Source organism: Cinclus cinclus, chromosome 20 (genome assembly GCF_963662255.1).
Source record: "Cinclus cinclus chromosome 20, bCinCin1.1, whole genome shotgun sequence".
NCBI classification, from domain to species: domain Eukaryota; kingdom Metazoa; phylum Chordata; class Aves; order Passeriformes; family Cinclidae; genus Cinclus; species Cinclus cinclus.
The window spans coordinates 10,126,871-10,149,063 of record NC_085065.1 but is presented as its reverse complement, the minus strand read 5'-3'; the positions used below and the strand labels follow the sequence as shown (position 1 = coordinate 10,149,063).

At 42.1% G+C, this 22,193-nt stretch overlaps 1 protein-coding gene across 2 annotated transcripts in view; it reads right to left on the bottom strand.

Annotated features, from left to right (window-relative positions):
- Positions 1–879: 879 nt before the first annotated feature.
- Positions 880–22,193, bottom strand: part of GNA13 (G protein subunit alpha 13) — a 29,160-nt gene continuing 7,846 nt past the window's right edge. The window contains exons 3-4 of one of the 2 annotated variants that reach the window (XM_062506158.1): positions 9,957–10,007; positions 880–5,576 (exon numbers count right to left, since the gene is read on the bottom strand). In XM_062506158.1, the coding sequence (XP_062362142.1) occupies positions 5,004–5,576; positions 9,957–10,007 (624 nt within the window). In that variant the 3' untranslated portion in view covers positions 880–5,003. The remainder of the gene's footprint in view (positions 5,577–9,956; positions 10,008–22,193) is intronic. The other variant, XM_062506160.1, reaches the window with a different exon arrangement.

Here is a 22,193-nt window from a genome sequence, read left to right as displayed (position 1 = left end):
GTGGCATCTCAGGAAATAGGATACAAAAAAAGAAAGAAAAAAAAGACTTCAAAAAACCTCTGGATTTCAAAGTCAGAGGAACATCAGAGTGTTCAGCGGGTGTGACTTTTCCAGAGTGAAAAAGGGATAGGCAGGACCTGGAATCCAAACCACATGAAGCAAAGTTCCAGAACATCTGGCAGGTTTTGCACTCATTTCAGTGATCAGAGGTGGCTCGGAGAGCACCCAGGCTCCAACTCACCCACAACATCCACACTGACAATTCCTGCAGCTCCTGTGCTCCTGGGAGCAGGCCCAGCACTAACACTGAGCTCCAACTCTACAAACAAGGATGACCTGGGCTGAATATTTCTGGGGATTTAGTGTCCAAGCATGCCAGCCAAATCCAATGAGCTCCTGTGGAAAATGAAGCATTTCAGACCTATAAAAACTCATGAGAAATCAATGTTTTGTTGCAAAATTCTGCTTCATGCTGTAGACAGTGTGTCTCTTCTCCAGGAGGCAAAGGCTGGCTTAGTCAAAAAGCTAAAAAAAAAACCCACAAGAACAACTCTTGCTACATCAAGATCCATAATTCATAGAGGTTTGTCGCAGAACACACCCAAATGCCATCAATATTGTAAATATTGAGCACAAAAATGGCTGTCAAGTGCAAGTCAGCAATTTCTGGTGCCTCCCTGCTGGGGACAAAGTCATCAGGCCGAGCAGAACCTGGAGGAGCCTTTTGAGCAGAGTTTGTTTGACTCTGTTACATATTTTATTTGAAACACAAGATGTGTTTGCAGGAGCAAACCAGCTGGGTTTTGCCAACCAATAAAAAGTCAGCTGGCTGCCTCTGCTCGTTAATAAACAGAGAAAGGTTATTTCATCACACCAACATGAGGCTGTATATGTTTATTCATCGTCAGTAATTTTTGTACACAAGGCAAATATTAATAGCTGAAAGGCAACACTTTTGGAGAATATGTACAGAGCAATGTACAAGCAAGTGTAAGAGGTCTGAAACTATGAATTGATTTAACCGTTTTATAAAAAAGAAGTGATGCTTTTTCTTCTAAGACCTCCCTTGGAAATAATTTATTGCCAATCTTAACTAAAGCAAGGAGAGGAAAAAAAAATTTACAATAAAAAGTAGTCCCTGGAAAGTTTATAAAAAGTTAAACATATAAAATTGTAAGCCACAAACATTTATACAAAGCTAATACAAATCTTGGTTTTGTTAAAGATCTATGAGGTTGTTATAAAATATATTTTTACATAAAGGCTTCACATAAGGTAAGCTCTCACTGCTACTGAAAGCGCAGGAAAGCAGTATTAAATAGTTTGCAATTCAATTAATTTTCAAGTACAACACAAAGAAATTGCAAAATGGCACTGTATTGCAATGCTGTGTAATTAAAACCTACATTAATGGTACCATCAGAGAGACAAGACCTGTAAAGTGAACTGGTGAAGGATTTGCAGGGCAGGAGACTTCCCAAGGGTGTGGAACAGGAGTGGTGCTGGAAAAGGAACTGCCAGGGAGGTGTTCTGGCCATGGGCATGAGGGACCCACCAGGAACACCCACCCACCCCATCGCTCTGCTGGATAATGCTGAATTTAAAGCTACTCACAAACAAGCCCCATAAACAGCCTTTGAGATCAACTTGACTTTTTTTTTTTTTTTTTTTTTTAAGAGCAGTTATTCTAGAAGTAAGCTGAAGTTTCACACAAACTGATGGCTTATGCTCCCACACAGAATATATAGAAAAAACAAAAAGTTAACATTTTTAAAGCCCTGATGAACAGCCACAGTTTTTAGGTATCAATCATCTCAGCTGAACACTCTGCAGCAGGGAACAGTCACTAAAACACCAATTTCACCTTCAAGTACAGCTTGTACAGGACAGTGGTTTATCTCCATACAGTCAGTGATCTTTAGAACACAACTCACTCCAGCAAAGAGAACTAAGGAGTTTTTGGAAACTTGATTTTCTGGGATACTTCACTTTCTATCTGCTTTCCCACCTTCACTTGGAATACATCCCAACCTTGTACCACAGACTGGTTTCCATGAGGAAACTTCACTCTCACCAGCAAACTGTAACTCTGGTTGTTTCAGGACAAAACTCAGCAATTCAGAGCATCAACCCTTCAGCTCTTGTACCAGATTTATGTCCTGCTATAAAAAAACCCATATTTAGAAACAAATCTAACAGGAAATACAACAGTCCAAGGTATGCTCCATTCAGGGAGCTCATGAAGAGTGAGCCTGAAGATGGACAAGGGTGTTGATTTGGGGGTTTTGGCTGTAGGACAACACAGGAACCATGTAAACATCCAGGTGCGTTGCCTCACCCCTCTCACACACTGGCAGTGGGAAATCCAAGTGATTTGACTCAGTTATTTCATTAAAACAATTAATTTCTGCCTGAGATTCATATAGTGCTTTATCTACCAGGGCCTACAAGTGACCCAGCACTGGGGTCCCCCTCACTCTCTTACAGGCCCTGGGGTTCACAGGAGAGTGATCTGAAAGGATTCAGAACAGGGATTTCTGTGGTGGTTCTGGGGAGAAGCTGCTGAGGTTTTCCCCACTTCTGCTAAGGTCAGAAGCACTGGACCCTTCTTTTGGTTCACATCCTCAGAGTGCTATCAGTTTTGAGGATCTTCAGTAAATTAACAGGTTCCATTGACAAAAAAATTAATCAACACTTCACATAAATTATTTAGGCAAATCCCTGGTACTCATCCTATCATCCACTACCAGTCTTCAGTCGTTTCTGCAATCTGGTCTGACACCCTCCAAAGCACCTACTGCAGACCTCTCCAAATCAACCTCTCATCAGAGGTCTGTCTCTGTTTTGAAAAGACACTTGTTCAGACAACGGTCAGCAAAGGAAAAACCAACCCAACTCCTCCTCCTGTTGACAACCAAGGGCGTGGATTTGTTTTCTGCTTTCCAAGACAGGACCTGGAGGCCACCAGAGGTTTGTATCTGCTCATGGAGCATTGACAGCCCAAAGGAGAACTTCTGTTCCCATCACAGGTGTGTTACTCAGTCTTTGAAAGGGCCTCCTCAGCTTTTCCTGAGGTCTCTGCTTCATCTCCCTTGAATTGCTCATATATAACCTGAACACACCAAATCAGAAATAATCCATGTCCAGCAGAGGCAAAATCTACATTAAATATCCCCATCCAAGATTCTATTAACACTCCTGACATCAGTGCTACATCCAGACTTTAGGATTATATTTAGACTCTGCACTGTGACTTCTCCCAAGCTCTATTCAGAATTCTTTCCTCCCCAAACAGTGCCTGATGGCCACAATCTCAGACTAATCTATGACTATTCACTGGATGAGATAAAAAAATAGAGGTCTTTCAAAGCACCTAACTAAATAAAAATACACTATTCCCCTTCTACTGCCAGGAGAACGAGGTACAGAGATGTTAATACAACTTACAGTCACAGTAAGTAAAGGCTAAGTTCAGGAGACAGGCAGCTTTCCTATGTCCTGGCAGGGCCACTGCTCCCAGCAGTGACACCACCATGTCACCCCCAGCTCATGGGATGACAATAAAAATGTGTTCAGGAATTGGCCACCAGCATGATCCACAGGAACTGGCCAATTCCACGGGGCAAAGGGGCAGCTGAACTGCCTACACCACACTAGAGCCTGGGGGCAGTGTGGTAGGGACACTGATTTTTGTATCACAACCTCACTCTCTTGCAGTGTGCTGTGGGGTACATGAGGATTGCTTTATTTTCACTAGTTTTCATTATTATTATTTCTTTTTTTTTTTTTTAATCACATGGCAATGCTAACAACTCCCCATAAGAAAATTAAACAAAACTGCAAAAGGACTTTGGGTAAAATAGTCACAAGCAGCACTCTGGAAGATGCTGTGCAATGTATCTGGCTCAAGTACACTTAGGATTACTTAGACCCAACTCAGAAAGAATCTCATCAGCTGAAGCACATTCTGCTGGGACATGGTCTTTAAGAAACATTCATCTGCATGGTGTCAGCTACACAAGGCCTCTGCTGGGAATTCATAAGGCCACTGCAAATGCCAGAGGAGGACAGAACACAAGGAGGCACTTAGGTTTGCAAGTCCTTCTCTCCATCACCAAACACTCCTGACTCAGAGGAGGCACCTGGGAAGGAGGCAGGGAGTTCAAATAAACCAGTGCTAAGTTAAAGCGCTTCCAGAACAGGTGACCCACAGGTAACATCTGCTACCTCCAGGTAACATCTGGACAGTGATGATAAACACAAGCTGGGCTTGCTCCCCCCTTCCCACACCAGAATGCCAAGAGGATTGATCAGAGTGCTCCGTGCTTTGCCATGGCTCCAGGCTGTGAATCCGTGTACTGTGCCAACCACTATCCCTCATCACTGGACTCAGCACTTCCTGACAGACGTGTCTGAAACTCCTGATTTTACCTATTTTTAAAGCATCTCCTATTCCAACCCAATGCCATGATTTATACTTAAACAGGAAGTATGTTACACCCAGGAACCCGCGCTTCAAAGAGATGATTCCAGCAAGGGATTTGATGGGATTTCTAACAAAAAATAGACCTGAGAAATCATAAGTCAGCTATGGTATCACAGTCTTTACAATGAAGTTAGATGTGAGAAGTTTCTCTCTCCCCCCCTCTCACCTTAAATTACTGCCACAGTCTAATAACTGCAACAATTTCACTGGAGTTTTGACTTGGAACTCTGGATTTTCTAGGATAATACACGTGTTCGTAAAAGGTCAAATTTACCACTTTACAGGTAACTTAGACATAGGTCTGCTATAAAATTATAACTTGAGTCAACTTGAAGCTACACTGGAAGAGATTAAGCCTGAATTTCTGCAGAAATTGGCAATAATGTGTTCAGCAGCAGCTTTTAGCCACATATCAAGAAGTCTGACAGGATCTGGATTTCTCTACTCCTGCTGTAAACTTCTAGTTAAAAAAAAACAACACACAAGAGTTACTGAAATAAACCAGTCTTTTTGCACATCACTGTAACATCAGCTGCTTGAGGTTGTCGTGCAGGATGGTATCCTTAACATCACGGAACACTAGCCGGATGTTCTCTGTGTTAATAGCAGTGGTGAAGTGGTGGTACAGGGGCTTCTGCTGCTGGTCCCGGCGTTTCGTGCGAAAACAATCCACCAGGAATTTTTGGACATCTGTTAAGCAGTGGGGATCCCCTTCAAACTCTGGGAAATAGTCTTTGATGCTGACTTTCTGTACTTTTTCCTCGAGCAAGTCCGTCTTGTTTAAGAAGAGGATGATGGAGACGTTGCTGAACACCCGATTGTTGACTATTGTTTCAAAAATGTTCAGGGACTCCGTGAGGCGATTTGTCTGCCGGTCCTCCATGAGCACTTGGTCGAATTCACTGGAGGACACGAGGAACAATATTGATGTGACACTGTCGAAGCACTCGAACCATCGCTTCCGTTCCGACCTCTGGCCACCCACGTCGACCATCTTGAAAGGGACATTTTTGATTTCGAAGTCGTACTCGTGAATCCCTTTGGTGGGCCTTCGTGCCAGCAGGATGTCTTGCTGTGAGGGAAGGTAATCCTACAGAAATAAGGAGAGGTTTTTGATTAGGATATGATCATGGGTATGGCCTGAGCTGCAGTGGAGAGAGACGCTTGCACGGGAACAGGACAAGGTTTTCAAGAGAAAGACATGGATGTGGGTTTCCATGTTAACACTGGAGCTTTAGGGAAAGAGTGGGAGCCCACAGCAGGAAACATATCCAATATTAAATCAGAACACGTACCCCAAGGAACTTAAGCTTTCCCTTTGCCACAGGACAAGGATCCATAACCAGCCTCAGAGAGAGGATCTGAGAGCCTCAGATCCATAACCAGCAATTCCTCATGCCACTTTCCCTCATTCTGGATCACTTAATGCTTCTTTCATTCTCTTCCCAAAATGCTGCCTGCCAACACTACAATGCAGCAAATGGGTTCCAAAGCAGCTTTCTGAAACCCCTAACTACAGGATATCCCATGCCAGCTGTGGGCTCTCCATTCCTCCCCTGCTAAGTGCATGACTGCCTCCAGAAAAAAAACCAGCTAAACTTCAGAGCAATCAATTATGCCTGAAAACTAAAACTTAAGCAACTTCCTGTGTTTGTGCCATGCATCTTTGCATCCTGCTCTATCAGTGCACACTGGTGAGCTCACAGTGCCTGACTTTGCCCAAAATTTACTGTGCAATGAATAGAATGCAGAAAGAAACTGAGAGCTGGGGACAGCAGTGACTTCCCAGCTTGGGGGTGGGGGGGGGAAGCACAGAAAGCTCTATCCTGAAGTTCTCCAGCTCTCCTTCCCCCAGAATTTAAGAGGCATTCAAGAGACTACTTTTTTTTTGTTACATGAACATCATCAGCTGATGCAAATACTACAGGAAGAGGAATTATTATTAGCCAGCTTTTGACAGCATGAAATTCAACACTTGGATTGGGGATTTCTTCATTCCTATAATTATTTTTGTCTATGGTTTCTGTTATCTACAAAGTGCATCTCTACCACACAGCTGCCTGTGTTGGACTTCAAAACCTTGTTGTTCACTTGTGATGGAAACTCTTCCTCACATATTCCCAGCATTTCTCATCACCATTTCAGAGAGCACAATTTAGGTTTTGGAATTTCAACCTCTTCTTACAAAGCGAATGATCTAGGATCTTCCTTTGACAGTGCCAGTTCCCACACTTGGAGCTTTTATAAAGATGAGCGAGACCATGGTGCAGAAAGTCCGATTCAACCTGTCAGCTGGGTGGTGGAACAGGCACACAACACCGTGGCTATTTCAGCACTTGTACCCCGAGTTTAAGGCAGCTGAGCAAGTTCAAACCACAAAAACAGAATTTAAAAATCATGAAGCGAGTGCAAAACTCAAGGATCACTTTGCTTTACCCTCTAAGTTCCAAAGTGAAACTAGAGAGAATGGGCTTTGTCTGAACTCCAGGTTCCTTTTCCAGAGCTGACCATGACTAAGGCACTGATTTTTATCGTGGCACAAATTACAAAGCAGCTCTGAAGAACAGGCTCTCCACCCTGCAGCCTTTGCTGCAGCACTGTTACACATCCACACCCCACAGCACCAAATCTGGAGGAGAGAATTGCTAAAGCAACATCAAGTTCCCTCCAAACTGACCAAAGAAGTGCTGCCACTCCCTTGCCTGATTAATGAACAACTTTAAAGGGTGGTAAGACTTTTCCCTTTGTTAAATGTATCTTGGGTCTTTTCTACTGAAATTTTAGAGAAGAAAAGGATCAGCAAAAGCAGTGCAGGGACTGTATGAAATGTCACTGGGCACACGTGAAAGGATTTTGAGCAAAGCTGACTGACAATATGTAGGGAAATGTTACAGGTTCAACACTCATTCCACCTTCCAAATAGGAATGTATATTCTTTTGTTTTTCTGGAAGTTAGTCTCAACTTCTTGAACAAAATGAAAACGTCTTAGGGAAGCTCCGGAGTGACCGAAATTATTAAATTACATAAATAAATATAACCAGCTAATATAATAGGCAAAGCCACATGCACCTTCAATAATGAAACAAGAGCACAAAGCAAACTCTCCTGCGAGCTGGCCTGTAATGTTTACCCAGTAAAGCTTTCAAGAACAAGGATCTTATCCCCGGAATTCCTGACAAATTCCCTCTCGAGCACTATTACTCATTGAAAATTCCTTCCACACTTGCAGCCACAAAGAGAATCCTTTCAAGTGCTTCCTACTTCTACACTCACAGAAGACCCACCATGGAACTGGGTATCTTTAAGGTCCCTTCCAACCCAAACCATTCCATGTTTTATCCTGGATATTGGCTACTCTGATCCAACAGGCAGCAAATGAGAGCTCTGTGAGTTCAGTGCTGGTATCCAGCCACCACCTAGCTACAGGAGACCAAACACAGCAACTCTGAGGATCTCCCTCAGTATTTTAGTTATCTTGCTGAAGGACAATTATGTTTTCTTCCTCATGCCCAGATCCTTGGAATACAAGCTGCTTGCCCCTTTCTCAGTGCTGATTCCATTCTCCACGTCTGAAGACTGCAGCATCAGGTAAATATTTTCCTTGGATGGCACCGAGTATTATTTTCCAAGTTCTTTCAATGTTTTGCCATTCTCAATATGTTTTTTCCCCTTTAAGCATCCTCACATTGATACTGATTTGGAACACGTGCTTTCTTCCTGATTTTCCTATCTCCTTCCCTCAAATTCACTGCAGTCTGCTCCTTCTAAAGGAGTTCCTTTGGTTATCAGGAGCTCTTTTGGCTATCACATCACTGTTTGCCTAGTTCAAATTACAATTTAAGGCATGACTAAGATCCAATCACAAGATGGAAAGCCAAGTCTCTCTGTGAGGTATTTTGGATACATACAGTCTGCACTGGCAGTTGAAATAGCAACACACAGTTGCAAGGAATCCAGGAGATCCCACGCATGTCTGCCTGTCAGATACTCTTATTTTGCTGATCTGATTAAATCTGAACATTAAGTTCTTTTCCCTCAGCGCTGTTATCAGCTCCTTTTTGGCAAGAGGCACGTGAATTGCAGATATATGTTTATAAGCAATTTAGTTGCAAGTCAGCCCAGTTGCATCAGATAAGAACAAATAGTTTTATTTACAATTTGGGGAAACAATCATTAGACAATCTTGAATATAGGTAAGAATAAACCAGAAGAACCTATCAAATCTTTCACTAACAAAACTTAGCTAGTGCTTTTTTCCTCAAAGACTTAACATTTTTTACAACAGCAGATCCTGATGAGTCCCTCTGATTCTCAACACCATTTGGTCCAGCTTGAGGCCAGAAAACCTGCAATTCACAGCACCCCCATAGCAACATCAGACCTGCAGTAAGTGTGTGTATGTATAAAAACATTAAAAAACCCAACTACTGACTATGTTTCACACTTTAATCAAAGAATGGACCGAAGTTTCTCCATAAAGAGCTTTGAAATGGAGCTCCAAAACTCTATCCAATATTGCTGGGGAAAAATCCAAGCCCTTTGAAACTTAAAGGCACTGGATTCAAAGACCATGAGAAATCCACCACTGGCAGAGAGTTCAGCAGTTCATTAGAGTAAGTGCAAGTCTTATAACTCGAGACCAAATCCAAATTCAGAGAGCAAGTGCTGGACTTCTCAAGCCCGAGATCTGGGAAGCACAATGACAACCAGTGCTTTAGTCAGCACAATTACAGTTCAAAGAGAAAAATAGTCTGTCTTCAAATTTAATCTGTTAAAAAGTAAAATGAAATTAAGCATGATGTTGCAGGGTTTTACTGAAATGGTTTGGATTCCTTCATTTGTTGCCATCAGCTGGGAATGACCATGGAGAAAACTGCCTCCCCACAGAGTTCAAGCATCATATTAAAACTCCTGTTTTAAAGGCATTTTCCCCACATGCCATTCCTGTAATCCATAACTGATGAGCATCAGCAGACACTATCATTATTCAAGAGCTAATTAACAGTTCTATAAAAAAAGTATTCTGCAGAAATTTCAGGCTTTTTGTTTTCTCCAGAGAAAACAGACTTTATTCTTTACTGAATTTATGTTCAAGTAGATATTCCTGGAAGGTACAACTGACCTGTGACTGATTTAACTCAGAGCTCCTAAGTGGACATGTAACCCCAAACCCAGTCATTTTTGGATGTCATTTAGCGTTGAAAAGCTACTTTAACAGTCTCCTGCCTGACCAAGCATTTGTAACTTGTTTTTTGTTCAATTTTGACAGAAGGTTTATTTCCAGAAAGTCTCCTAGCCCCGTGTTTCTGACATGTCAGTGATGAACTGCTGAGATAATGTGACAGTGCAAGTTAACGAAAGATAATGTTATTGGAGTAGACACTAATTACATTTCATCTATTTAAAACCCAGAGATCACAAAGACTACTTAAAACTCAAGACTAGAAAGAAAAATAAAAAAGGACTTACTTGTTCTCCAAGTTTATCCAAGTTGTCCAAGAAATACTTTACAGATTCCCCCTAAAAACAAATCAAAGAGTTATTTAAATAAGCGACGTCCTCGATCCCAATAGTTTACATTCTGAAGTCCAGATAATTTATCGAAACCTACATTTAAGTGTTGTAAGCTTTAATCACTGCCATTTTTAAAAGCAGCTATCCTAAGAACACAGCTGATGATTTATTCTTAGGCCAGTTAATATTTAAGCTTTAAAGCATAAAAGGCACATTTGTAAGAGTCAAATTCTTTCCAAGTTCAGACTTGATAAATAAATCCAAGTGTTATCCACAGGGAGCATCAATGGAGCAGCCACACCTTTGTTATGAAAAGTAACATTCAATTCCTCTGAGGCTTTGCAGAGTGTGCACACACAGGCATTCAGCTACAGGGATTAATCACCAGAGAAGGTTCATTTATACTGCAGTGCCACAGGACTCATTCCCACAGGTACTTCCCCTGAGCACAGGGAGTGATGAGCAGAACACAGGATGAGAAACCACAGCAGACAAAGCATTTTACTCAGGTTTCCCACCAGACATCAAGCTGGACCAGAACATGTTGCTGAGTGATGAGCAGAGCTCCAGGCTGCTGTGCAAGGTATCACATTCACTCTTCAGGTTTATCTTCTGGATCTGAGTCATCCCCATCCTGGCAAAGGGTAGCTGCAGTTTTTAATCCCTCCAGTAATGTGGAACTAAAGACTTTTTCATGGTAAACCTGAACCACAGTGAACCCTGTAGAATTCCATCAGGGTGCTGGGATTAAGGAGGAATTCTTCCATGGATACTGTTGCACCTGAGTTCACTTGCAATAGGAATTCACTGCAGGGGAAAACACCTTTTTAAGGTACTCAGCATCCTCACAGAAGCAGAAATCTGCTTCCTTTTGAAAGTTCTTAATTACCAGCTGTCACTTATTCATTTTACAGGACGTGCAGAAAAGAAACCACCTGTGTTTTCACTCTGCAGGTGGAAGAGTGGAAATTTTGACTGAGCTTTCTTGATGAGAAAATCAAGCAGCATCTGAGGCCAGGGTGACTACACATAATCCAGACAAGTGAATTAGGACAGGAGCTACACCCTGATAATGACCTCCCTTCACTTCAATCTGAACTCTGCAAACTTTATCTAGGAAGAACATAAACCTCACTATTCAACTGTGTCATCTCAGCATCTACCCTGAGCAGAGTAGGGTAAATATCAGGCCAAAAAGGGTTCTGGCAAGCACATCAGCAATGTACCTTTGCAAGTTTTCCAGGCACTAAAATAAGTTACATAATACAAGTGGATACCACACCTTTAAGTGTGCAATTTGAACATTAAGGTTTAATGAGGCAAGACTGGGGCTCTGGTTGGAACATGCCTGATGCTTGACACACCTGCAGGGAGAGCCCAACACACCTCTACTACCTTATTTTACCTCCTGTTTGGCTCAGCTGTCCTGTTTTCTCTGGGGTGACAAACTGCAACAGGAACACCATTTTAGTAGCACACAGCAGCAACTGCTTGCAATGATAGCAGTACTGCATCTTTTCCAGCATCTGTTCTAGCCTCAACCCTCTAAGGAAGGTGTACAGGTAAGTGCATTCCTATTTCACAGAAAATAAACAACCCTGATGCATGAATCCACCAAGCTTCCCAAGAAGGAGTGACAGGATCAGAATTCAGGCCTTCCAAGTGCTAAAACCACCGTCTGTAGCTGAATACTAAGGCAAAATAAAATTTAAGGTCAGATTTAATTTCTTTTGTAGGTGCCAATAGGAGCTGGCAACCTTCCCTTCCCCACAGGGCTGGCTACATACCAATCAGGCAGATTTCAGACTCAGTAAGTGCAGGTATTTATTCTGGAATACCTGGGCCTCAGAGGCTGAATTTGTGTGTATGTGTGTGTGCACAAACGTGCATTTTAATCTTAGACAGTTTTACACTACTTACAGCAATATCTACTCCCCCAAGAAGCATTAACTCTGCAGTTCATGTGGAAGTTACTACCTCTCCTTTAAGTCCCAGGGCTTGCAGTTACTGCAATGGATTTGGAACAGACAAGCAAACCACAGCCTGGAAAATTCACAAAACATCCCCCACAAGCAGCTTTCCAAAAGAGGGGATTTCCTGAAATCAAAAATGCAAAATACATGGGCCTGCAGTGACAGCGACACTCCAGAGCCACACATCCAACAGCAAAGTCACTGCCAGGGAACACTGAGATGCCAGCTCCACTTCTGGGCTGTCACCTATCAGAGTCAATGGCAGACAAACACCAAGGTGGCCATGCTGAAACTGAAGAGACCGAATGATTAAATCCATCAGTTATAACTTAACACAGCTCACTAAGCAGAGACATTCCAGCTTCCCTCCTCCACACCACAGTCTCAGCTGCTTGGGTTCTCCCCTCATAAAAATCTGTTCAGACAGCAAGTGCTCTGGACATGACTCAGCTCTGTAACCAAGGACAAAAGTTGTTCATTCACTGAGCTTTACCAATCTGCATACCAATTAAAAACCTAGAACAGCCTCAAACTCATCATCTCTTCTTCCATCCCACTCCAGCCACCCATCCATATCACAGAGCCCCATCCAGGGCCTGACCAGTGGCAATTTTCCCCTGGTCATGTTGCCATCAGCAGGCTGAGCTCTGCTAGCTACAGACACTCTCGATCAGCAAACGACCTCACTGAACAGATCGTTATCACAATGCACTACTGGAGAACCAGAGAGTTTTGACCCATTTAAACAAACTTCAAAGAGGCAGCATTACAAAGCAGCCAAGCTTCAATCCTTTCCCAAAGGGTGAAATTTTTAATTTATCCAATAATGAAGAGAAACGCACTGAAAAACTCAGCACAGGACAACCGAGGAAAGCCTTAATGCCACCTATTTTTAAAAACCAGTTAGAAAAGGAACCATTCACATCCCAGTACAACAGCCCCAAAATCAGCTTAGCTTCTTTGTTAGGCTGCTTTTTCTTAGTAGATAGAGAACCAGATCCCACTCAGTAAATCCATGACAGTTACCATATTTATTTAAATAGCTGTACTCAACAGCTGTCACTCTAAAATTTCCCTTCTGACAAACTGTAAACTCTCTGGTTTACCCAAGATGACTAGGAAAAAGAAACTGGGTTTCCCCACTCTGTCCCACTAAGGCCAGTGTGGCTCACCATGTCCAGCCCTGCCACGTGGCTGCTCCGCAATCCATCTGTGGTGTCACGCCACAAAGGAGCCACACCAAGGGCAAAATCTAGACAGTAATGACAAACTGAAGGCTCTGCCCCCATTCAAACCCCTACAGTTCTCCATTACACTCCTGTTGTCTTCACACCCACGTTCTGTGAGTACATAGGACGGAAATTTAAAGATTAGCTAAAAATACAGTGATGTCCCCAGCACAGGAAGGACCTTGACCTGTTGGAGGGAGTCCAGAGGAGGCCACCAAGCTGATTATAGAGATGGAGCACCTCTCCTACGAGGAAAGGCTGAAAGAATTGGGAATGCTCAGCCTGGAAAAGGGAAGGCTTCAGTACCTGAAGGCAGCATACAGGAAAAATGGAAGAACTATTTACAAGGGTCTGGAGTGAGAGGACAAGGGGGAATGGCATCACACTGACAGAAAGCAGATTTAGATTGGTTATTAGGAAGAAATTCTTTACCTTGAGGATTCTGTGACACTGGCACAAGTTGCCCAGAGCTGTGGATGCTGCATACCTTGGAATTTTCAAGGCCAGGTTGGACAGGGCTTGGAGCAACCTGAGATAATGGCAGGTGTCCCTCCAAATCATTCTACGGTTCTGTGTGACAACTTTAAACCAGTCACAGGTGAACCTTCATTTTTAAGTGCAGATGAAGCCTTTGAAGTAATTTATAGGGTTGAGGAGTTTGGAAATGCAGATCTCTGAAGGCCAGCAATGACACTGCAGGAACCAACCATGCCATGGAGCCCAACTCATCCCCTGCCCACCTCCCTCTGCTGCACTTCAAGTACAGCCCAAAGATGCTGATCCAAGGACAAAATCCAACACAGGCTTGGGCACACATCCCAAATGAATACTGAGGTACTGCAATCAAGCCAACTTCTTGAGCACACCCCGATACAGCAGAATGAACAGCCCACACATCAGCTTCAAAGACCTTCTGGTGTTGCAGGAGGCTGCTTTGGCTGTTTAAAACTTTATTAAATTATATCAAGATATCGGATTTTTAAGCAGTCCCCTTAGAATGCTTGAGAAAGATGCCCTTTTTGTGTTCAGATGGAACATACATGTCTCAGCTGTGGCCCTTCAGCCTCCTCTTGATTCAGAAATGCATGTAAACCACAGGAAGTTGACTGTTAAGTAACTTATTCATAACTGTCAACTATTCCATTTTCAGAAAGGTTTGAGTCAAACCAGCCTGTGTCTCCTAGAGCCTTGTGATCCTCCCTGAGAGAGCCAATTCATCAAGAATGTACAAGAAAACACTGAAACCTCACTCCTATCAAGGTACCTGACATATACCACAACAGCTCTCCCTACAACTCTGCATTTAACTACTTGTTAAATGAAATAGCTCCAGTTTTATAATTCATTCTTTTTACAAAGACATGGTTACAGCAGAGTTGGTCATTCAGTTTGGTGTGGTCATCTGCAGTAACCAAAGCAGGTATCTTTTATAAGCAGAACACAGCACAGAGATCACTGCCTGGTTACTGCCTAAAGCAAAGTAACCACAGAAATATTTTGGGGGGAGGGAAAAAAAAAAAATCTACATGAAATACACACCAGATGAACACATCTTTTAAACCCAGGAAGCAGCAATTTATTTGGTTTCCATGAAAACCATGTCAGCAATTTAAATGTGATTTGTTGAAACCTTAGCATAGCCAAATGGCTTTTTAGCTCTTCAAGGGGATCAGGGATACAGCATTTTTTCCACTAGCAATTGCTTAAAAAAGAAAAAAGAGAAAAAGCATCAACTAAAGATTTAGTCCTCACAAGGTTTAAAGAAAGAAACAATTTATCAAACCATCTAGGTTTGGCTGGAAGTTCAGTGGAACATACTGAACTGACAAGGCTTATTAAGTATCTGAAATAACAAATGAGATATTTTAAGAAAATAGGAGATATAACTTAGCAGCTCTATATTAGAACTTGAAGAACCACCAAACATTTTCTCTTTCTGACCTTACTTTAATTTCTTGAAAAAGAGAAACAAATATTTTGTACTTTATCTAATAAAAACCTACAAAAACACAAGAAAAAAAAAACACCACCAAAAAATAAGCTTTTTTACAAACCTAGTTTAGAGTAAGAACAAGTAACTGCAGTGTTTTTAGGCTGGTATGTACATGCCTAAATATGCAAACCAAACCATCCATAACACTGGAGAATGAGCTTGAAGGAAGACTATGGAGAAATAAGCAGAGTCTGAAAAATCTGCATTTTACATGACCCTAGTAATGCTTATAGCACACACTTCATTTATGCACAGGGTGTTTTTCTGCTAGGGGCTTAATCCAAGAAAATCCATATGTGAGGATTTTGGCAAAGGAAAGAATCTTTACCAGCTTCTCTTTCTTGCCACTCCACCCTAAGCTGATTTAAAAGAAGACTGACTACAAATCAATACTGCTGCCACTGAAGTTTTTAGCAGATGTCTTCTGAAATGACAGTAATAAACAGAAGGATAATGAATGGAGAAATGTTTCAATCAAATCAATCAATGCAGATTCCCAGAGGAAGAGAGATTAGAAGGCACAACCTCCTCCACCCAAACAGGGAATATCCACAGCATTACACGAAGGAGGGAGATGATCCAGATGATATATTTATGTCATGAATGCATATCCTAATTACTTTAATGAGCTCAAATCCACAACTGTCTTGATTGTTACACCAGAAGGTTTAACCAAGTCTCACGTCAAGACATTCAACTGGTTTGGTCTCTTTTGCTGTGCAGACTTGGAGATAAATGAAACAATCTTGGTTCCTTCACAGCTTTCAGGTTTCTACAATTTCTCTTTCCAGTCACTCCTCCCAGTGCTTTTTGAAGAGAATTCGTCTTTCAAACATGTCCCAGTCAATAGACTGGGACAACACTTCCCCACATTCTCACCTATAACCTGCTTACTCAAGGAACTAAACTGTAATAACATAATTTCCCTGTTTTATAGCAGCAATCCAGCAACCTGATAGGTATCTCCTAAGGTGAGGGGAGACAATTTATTTCTGAATTTCCACTCCATGCTCTAATACTTGATTTGACACTCACTCTTCAAGCAGTACTAGTAGCATGCTGGAAGTTTACAATAAGCATATACAGTAACTAATTCTTCATAATGGTGCTGAAGGTATTTAGGGAAAAAGACCCATGTGAGGAGTAGTATACTTACTCTTCAAACTGCAAAATGGTGTCAAAATATTTGAGTGTGCACTAACACAAAACACATTTCCCTGTGAGGTGTTAGTTACGGCCAAAGCACAGCAGTCCCCATTTATGCCCACACGAGCATTAATGTGGCCATATTCAGAGCAGCCAACTGTTCTATGTGAAACTAATCCTGAACTCTCCAAAATCAAAGGGCAAACTGCTGGAAAATGACACTGCTGCCTGTGGAAGCATGAATGGAGCAGCCTTAAAAGGGCTGAAGCACAGACAGTGTGTGTCAAGACCAGACATCTCACATCTCCCAGCTTCTTTCTCTCCAGCTCAGACATTTGAATAGTCATTTAAACCTGATCTGCCCATTTCCAGAGATAAAATTCAACACACTGGGATTAATTCCCGTTTTTTTGCAAGAACGGAGAGTTCAGACACAGTTGCTGATACAGGAGTACAAAATAATGCTGCTCCTCATCAACACACATCACAAACGCGTCACAGCTCAGCCCAGCTCTGAGAGCACCAACCCATTTCCCCTTTTCAGAGCTCGCTGCGTGCAGCTCGAGCTGTGCTTGCCTTTTTTCAGAGCCATCAGAACTGCGTCACGCCGGGTAGAAGTGAAACCTGCCTCGTGTTTGGTCACACAAACCAAGTATCTGTCCTAAAAAAGGAAAGGTTCAGGTCCTGACTCATAGAAGCCATCTTTTGTAAAACCCTTTGGTGGCAGAGCAGAATTTGTGTTTGCAACAGCTGGATCACTTTGGCTGGAGGGTGCTCAACTCCAAAAGCACCAAGGGAGGAGTCACAACAAGTTTATTTCATGACTGACATTTTTTATCTTGCATAACGGTATTAACAAAGAAAGGTGAAGGGGTTTAAGCAGGGGTTTAAGCCAATAATATCCCTTTAATCTATTATCCCCTATTTGCTGTGTAATCCAATTAATCCATAATTCTCAAAATGTGGATAACAAATGGAGGGAGACAGAGCACGCCAACCTGAGGGCCTGCACTGTGACATCCCAGCAGCACCTGCAAGCTGGGGACATCTGCCATACCCTGAGAGTGACAGAAGGATGTCACCAAGCCAGCCTGGAACTAAGTACTCCAAACAAGGCTCCAGCATCAGCTGTTGCTCCTTCTTGCTCCCAGCTCAGCACTGCTCTCCCTTCAACGTGCCAGACTCACACAACTCACACTCAGATTGCCTCCATCAGTACAGCACTCACACAGTTTCATATATACCATGCCACTCCAATTAATTAAAACATGATTAAACTCTAAAAAGAAGTTAATCTGCATAACCAGTATACCACACAGCAAACTGTTCCAGAAGAAATCCATTTCAGTTTTCTTAGTTAGGTATCCCTCCCCTCTCCTGCTGGCATTTAATTGCCAGATTCTTAATTGCTCAAAAATATGCACATTTACTACAGCTTTTAGGTAGGAAACAGAAATCCACTAAAGCCTATAAAACTACGATTTCTCCACACCAGGCATTCTGCTATTGTATTTCTAATTCTGAAAGACTGGAAAGATTAGAAATCAGGATGTGACATTCTATAAACAGCTGAGACTCCTTCCAACAATTAAAAACTCTCAGAGTCCACAGCATTAATCCTGGAATGAAGAAATTCTTTCCTGTGAGGTCCTGGCACAGGTTGCCCAGAGAAGCTGTGGCTGGCCCATCCCTGGAATGCCCAAGGCCAGGTTGGACAGAGCTTGGAGCACACTGGGAAGAGTGGAAGGTTGGGATAGGAACAAGATGTGCTTTAAGATTCCTCCATCCCAAACCATTCTGGAATTCCATGATTTTCCTTAGGAACGCCATGCTTTCAAATAGGAAGCAAACTCAAGGTTGTTGCAGCCCCTTCTGGAGATCAGAGCCAGGCTGAGGAACACATGAACTGACACATGGGACACACCACAGACCCAGAGCATCCAACCAAAAAGCTGCTGTCTGCCAGAACCTGAACAGAATTAATGAAAGCAAGGATCAGGTGCACTCTGTTTCTTCAAATGTCTTTGTACTCCCTCCCTAAGTATTTACAATCCAAACTCCTCCACAAAGTTTACTTTCAGAAAGACACCAATACTTTGCAGAAGATTTTCAAATTTCATTGATGAAAGCAATCCTCCAAGCCCCAGAACACACAGACCTAGAAATCCTATGAAAACATGCACTGACCAAGGAGAAACTGCCACCTCCTAGTTACTATTTACACTCTGGGCAGCATCTCTATAAACCTCAGATGTTTTGCACACAAAACAGACTGGAACCAGACTGTAAACATTTGCTCTTCTTTCAGAGCACTGACCCACTGGCTCCATGACTTCATGTGTTTGCAACTCCAACTGCATTTAATCTAATGCTGGAGCAGTGGTGAGTCTGCAGATCTGCCATCCATCATTTAGAGCTTTACTTGCTTCCAAGTTGTACAAAACCAGCAAAGGCTCCCAAAAACATGACAAATATTTGGCACGTGGAAATGTATCAGCACTAAAACTGGCCATGCTGAACTTGAAGATGCTTGAAAAGTCCATTATTGCATAAACTCTGCACTAAATCACAGCATTTCAAAATCAGAGCCCTGAACTGGATCCCAATGCATTTCTCCAGGATTCAGTTTTAAAGTACATTTGGTTCCTATTTCAGCCTCATGAGAAATCCAGATGACCAAATGCTTTTTAGTTCCTTCCTCTGTCTCAATTAGAAGAATCCATTTCAATTAAGTTCTGGTTTTTCTGTTTGTAGCCAGTGATGCACTCATAAACCAGCTCTTGTTCCAAGCTATCTGACAAGATCCTGTGATAATTTGTGGGGTCTAGTGAAAGATCTACCTGTATAATTTGCTGAATGTTAGTGTTTTTAAAAATTACTAGAAGCTGTGTCTAAGAGAGCTCAAAGTAACAGTAAAGTACACAAGACTCCCTGAACAGCAGCAAGAGGCTGAATAAATTCATTACTAGAGCAACTATAAACTTTGCTAGAAACCAATTAAAGGCCTCAACACCACCCACATGTAAAATTTTAGTAATCACCCTGCATTACTTCTTTTCCCCCATAATTTTGTTTAGATATTTTGAAATACAGATGGTACCAGTGCACTGTTCCCACACCTGGAAACTCTGCATCCCCTTGATTTGGTCACCAGTGGGTGACAAAATATCATGTGCCCAAAGAGAGATGTGCTCCCAGGCTGGCTGCAGAGATCCCTGCATTTTGTTTAAAATAATTTCCCCAGCACCTTTAACAAAGGAAAAAGAAACAGAAACTGATGTGGTATTACACATTCCTGTACCCTTGATCCATGTAAAGAATCTGGGGTCTTTTCAGTTCCTTGGTTAAGTCTCTGAAGAAGAGCATGATATTTCACTTCTTAACTGAGGAAGCTCTGAAGGAAAAGAAATTTAAGGCAGGAATGACTATGATGGAAAGGTGTGCAACATGGTACAGTGAATTGAGTGCTGTAAAAGGCAGCTCTCTCCCCATTATTGTTCAAAAATTTTCTTTTCTGAAGTAGTTGTTGTCAGTTACTGTGAGGATAACTCAGTGTGTTTTCTGTATTTAAAATTCCTCAATTTTTCTAGCTCTATTACCTGATGTTTCTTGTTAATGTAGACATGCAAGTGGAGAAGATACCAGAAGTAATTTAGGACTTCTGTTGCTGCTGATGTACTCATAAACATTTTCTTTATCACTATTTAAATTCAACCCATCAGGCAACTCTGGGATAAAATACAAGTGTTAGTCTCCAGCATTATTCAGATTTTTATTTGAATTAAATACATTTTATTTACAGTTTGAGGCTGCCAAGTTAACTAATATCATGTTCTATGACTCGTTTATTAATCTTTAAGATATAAACAAAGGCTTCATATTCCAGAGTAATACAAGATAGAATACTTGGTATCGGGCAGCCTCCATCAGCACTGTGAGTATACAGCTTGTTATTCTGTAAAAGGGCAGGTTCTGCACCCTCCAAACTTCTCAACTGAATTTGATAACTCAGATCCTTAGCAAAGAAAAGTGCCAGCAGACACAATGCTGGCACAGAGATTATCTTGCTTTCCCACAACTAGTTATTCTATTGCTTTTCTTACGTAGTTGAGGTCAGCTGCACTTGGGTTTTCTCACATTTTCTCAAGTAACTTCCTCAGCCAGCACAAGCTGAAATTTCCTACCCCTTTGCTAGTTCTGTGTAAGAGGTGCAGCCTGAACCCAGAAAATAGCAAAGCATTCACCATTAACTGAATTCTAGGACAATAAAGAGCCAAACCAGTCACCCAGTACAACTTGGGTATAAGATGTGCTTGGTGAAAACACACTTCACCAGTCTCTAAGGCTGAAGCCTTGTTACAGCAAACTCAGATTAGGGAACAGCAGCACAAATCAACATTGCCTCTGGCACAGCACCTTAGTCCTGAAGGATTCCTTATTTCCACGTGAAAAAGATCCCTCTCTACTCTTTGCCTCAGGTGCAAAACACAGCCATGGAAGATGACACTGCATTTCTACCACATGTTTTGCCAGCACAGAGATTTGCTGACAGCTACAAATCCTGGGACTGTGCAGGAAGTCATTCCTAAATGGACACAGAATGGGTGCAGCTACTGCTGGTTAAATTCCAAAGGTTGTAATGAGACAGTTCTGCAGGTACCAACATGCAACACCTTGCAGGTGAGTAGAGAGCACGGAAATGAGCTTGGAATGAATGTCTGTACCAAGGGCTCACATTACACTGCACAGCACAAGCAGCAAAAGCTCCTCTAGCACATTTGCAGAGATTTAAAACAACCTGCTGAGAAGTTCACATGCTCAAGACGTGAACATTCATATTCAGAAGAGCACTTGTATTTTGTATTTATTTAACCATGGCTTGGTTATAGAATTCCCTTTTTCTGCAAGAAGTAGGTCACCTCGTCTTCTGCAATAAAATGTTTAGGAAACTAAGGCACATGACTGTCAACACAACACATCTTGTTGGAGATGGAATATGTGTAAGAACACATCCCTCTGTGCTCCCACACTGCATTGTGCAAGTCTGCATTTTAAAAGCAGTGGTTCCTCCTAAACAGATCAGAGTCCCGGAATGGTTCGGGTTGGAAGGGACCTTAAAAACCCCCTTGTTCTACCCTGCTGCCATTGGCAGGGCCCCTTCCACTAGACCAGGTTACTCAATGTCTAGATTGAGTTTAAATTAAGAATTCCATCCTCAGAGATTGCACTGAAACCATGCAGAAAATACAGGTTTTTACAAGCCAAGTGTAGCACACAGGACTCCCAAGGCATTCCTGGCTGGAAGACACCTCATCCTGCTTCAGTCTGGCACAACACATCTACATCAAGACAGCTCCTGCCTGAAAGTCCTCTCAATTCCAGAGCCACATTTGTGCTTAACAGCAACAAACAAACAAACATTCTGAAAAAAATAAGGCAAAGATGTTCTCCAGTAAAATCAGACGAGCACCAATTGGCAATACGAGACCAGTCCACCCTCCAAACACTTCAGTATTTTGCTGCTAACAAGAAAAGTCAGCAGGCAGGAAAGGAAGAGTGGTGGAAAGGAGAGAAGGCAGTCCCAGAAACAGCATTTCAGCTCTCAGAGGCTGAAATGGAAATGTAATCCCAACTTGGAAAACGATAAAAAACAGCACTTTGTGTTAAGTCAGAATAATTCATGTGAAGATCATTCAGCCTGACTGAAATATTATGGTGAATCCCCACTACCAAAGCACAGGCACACACTGAAGGGTTTTTGGCAACAAACCTGGAATAAGGACACTCAATCCTCTACTGTGGAACTCTAAAGTTAATCCCTATAAGGAGGCTTATTAATACCAACTGAAAA